This window comes from Trachymyrmex cornetzi, unplaced genomic scaffold (genome assembly GCF_001594075.2).
Source record: "Trachymyrmex cornetzi isolate Tcor2-1 unplaced genomic scaffold, Tcor1.1 scaffold339, whole genome shotgun sequence".
NCBI lineage: Eukaryota > Metazoa > Arthropoda > Insecta > Hymenoptera > Formicidae > Trachymyrmex > Trachymyrmex cornetzi.
The window spans coordinates 82,279-84,782 of NW_017298098.1; the positions used below are offsets into that span (position 1 = coordinate 82,279).

The following is a 2,504-nucleotide window of genomic DNA, read 5'->3' on the forward strand; positions in this document are numbered from 1 at the left end:
CAATCTAACCAATTGCATGACTTGGCAGCCATTTATAGTACTAGTGACATATTTCTATTTCATTTTATCTTATACATTCTATTTCTCATTATCCTATACGTTTTATCTTGTTTGACATAGTTTAAAGGCAGTTTTATAGCATGTCGGCCATGTTTAATACTCTCCTTAGCACCTTTGTCATAATGACTTGCACCTCTCTGATAAATCGACTCTAATGCCCATTTCTACCAATATAGATTAATTTTAATCTCGGTTCAACTTACTCTTCGGCTTTTTCTAATCTTTAGAACTAGAAAAAGACAAAGATTAAGTTGAACCGAGATTAAAGTTGATCTGCGTTGGTGGAAACGGACCTAAGGGCCAATTTCACCAACCACGGTTAGATTAACCGACGGTTAAAGTTAGTAGGGTGACCAACAGACACATATTTTCTCGTAACCTCTTGGCTCTAACCTGAAATTTGTGGGAAGCAATAAACAGTGTATTATACATGTGAAAAAAAGTTTAAAAGGTAATATAAATATACCTATATAATATGTTTCTTTATATAATATAAAATGACATTATAAATTTTATTTTTTTTTACAGATTAAAACATGCAAAGGCAAAAGAATTTTTCTGGTGCAGATAAAGAATCTTTATTAGATTTAATATTTTTACAACGTGATGTCATTGAAAACAAAGAAACTGATCGTTCAACACTTGTAAAAAAGGATGAAGTATGGGTTGATATTACCAACAAATATAATGCAAACACAACAATTAAAAGATCAGAAAAAGCTTTACGTTACTGTTGGGATAATCTGAAAAAAGCAGCAAGAAAATATTGTGCAACTTTGAAGCGTGAAAGTTATAAGACAGGTATTAATTTATTATTAGGAATATATAAATTTAAAAAATCTTTAAAATTATTATTACATTTATAGGTGGAGGAATAGTAAATATACCAGAAAATCTTTTGTTAAAACGTGTTAATGAAATAATGGGCGAAACAGCAGTATATGGATTAGAAAATCCTTTTGATTCTGATGCCACAAATAAAGAAAATATAACTATTGAACCTAACATTGTGGAAATAGATGATGATGAAAATGATAGAGAAGTATTTACGGTAAGTTATGTTTTTTATGTTACTGTAATAATTAGTAAGTTACATTGCAAGGTTACTTTGCTCAATAAGAAATATATTAATTTTTCAAAGATTGAATTTGTTTTAATTTTGTAGTATTTAATGAAAGAAAAACAAATTAATAACTGGAAATCTTGGGACCCACAAAAATTAAAATCAAAACTAAGTTCTCCATTGAAAGATGAAGACATGCAAACATCATCATCGGATAATTCATATAAAAAAATAAAATATAGCGGTCAGAGTTCAAAGAAAACATTAGATGAAGTAAAGACTGAGTTAGCAAATACTCTGAAAATGAATGTAGAGGAAAAGAATGAGTATGAGAAACAAATATTAGAAGCTAAATTAGAGAAAGAAAAACTTAAAATCGAACTATTAAAAATATTTATTGAAAAAGAAAAAGGAACAAAAGAAACAGTAGAAGGAAAATGGGGTATTTTTACATTATAAGTCAAAAATGTTACAAACAATTTTGCAATATTATTAATATATTTTGTTAACATTAAGTTGATGTTCTTTTCAATAATAATTTGTTTTTGTTTACATTTAAACTCTTGAAATACGTAAGGATATTCATACTTAATTATAAAATATTTTTTATAATTGTAATAGATAAAAATGTTAATTTTATTTTGTTTGTTTTATGCATAAGAAGAAAAGGATTACGTTTTTTTTGTTTAGTTTATGTGATGATTTTATGTGATGCAATGAAATGTGATAAAATGCATGATGTGAAAAAAAGTACAAAATATTGTAGGATATTTATTCTATATTTTGTTTTTTGTATACAATGCAAATGCAAGTACAAAATATATGCATAAGTTTAATAAATACAAACTAAAATATAACTTTTTATCATTCAAAGTCCAGTTAATATGTTTCCATTAAGTAAAATCGTTTGCCTTATAATTGACTTTCATAATCCTTCGAAATTCTTCATATTGTGTTGTCCTCGTATTGTATTTTACATTTCAAATTTTGCTTTAAATTAACCTGTTATTTTTTTTAAAGTAGCTTTAGTTATTAAAGTACATACATTAATTATTAAAGAACACTAACCTTTCAAAATATTTCACTATTTTATGACGTACATCAGTGACATTTCTATTAGCATTATCCACATTTCGCATTAATTCAATAGCATTATTATATGCTTCAGAATTGGTTCTTATTTCTTCTTTATCTTGTTGGATAATATTGTGTAAAACTGCCGTTGCAATAATAACAGAAAGATTTTGTCAGGTGTACGAAAATACATTCCAATAGACAAAACTGGAAATCTTTTTTTCCAAACACCGAAGAAACGTTCAATTTTTGAACGCGTTCTAATCTGCGCTTCATTGTAGAGGTGCTCTGCAGCTGTTGTCGGACA

General features: G+C 27.1%; 1 protein-coding gene across 1 annotated transcript; it reads left to right on the top strand.

Annotated features, from left to right (window-relative positions):
* The first annotated feature begins 326 nt into the window (after positions 1–326).
* On the top strand, positions 327–1,582 carry LOC108763133 (uncharacterized). Its single transcript, XM_018510498.1, has 4 exons — positions 327–511; positions 589–861; positions 927–1,111; positions 1,226–1,582. The coding sequence occupies exons 2-4, from the start codon at positions 597–599 to the stop codon at positions 1,580–1,582; spliced, it is 807 nt and encodes a 268-aa protein (XP_018366000.1). The 5' UTR covers positions 327–511; positions 589–596.
* The last annotated feature ends 922 nt before the right edge of the window (positions 1,583–2,504 follow it).

Bases quoted from the DNA above. Each gene is read 5' to 3' on its own strand.
- LOC108763133 (XM_018510498.1), top strand. From the start codon at position 597: ATGCAAAGGCAAAAGAATTTTTCTGGTGCAGATAAAGAATCTTTATTA. The intron at 862-926 runs GTATTAATTTAT...TTACATTTATAG, and splicing joins GCGTGAAAGTTATAAGACAG to GTGGAGGAATAGTAAATATA. The intron at 1,112-1,225 runs GTAAGTTATGTT...TTAATTTTGTAG, and splicing joins ATGATAGAGAAGTATTTACG to TATTTAATGAAAGAAAAACA.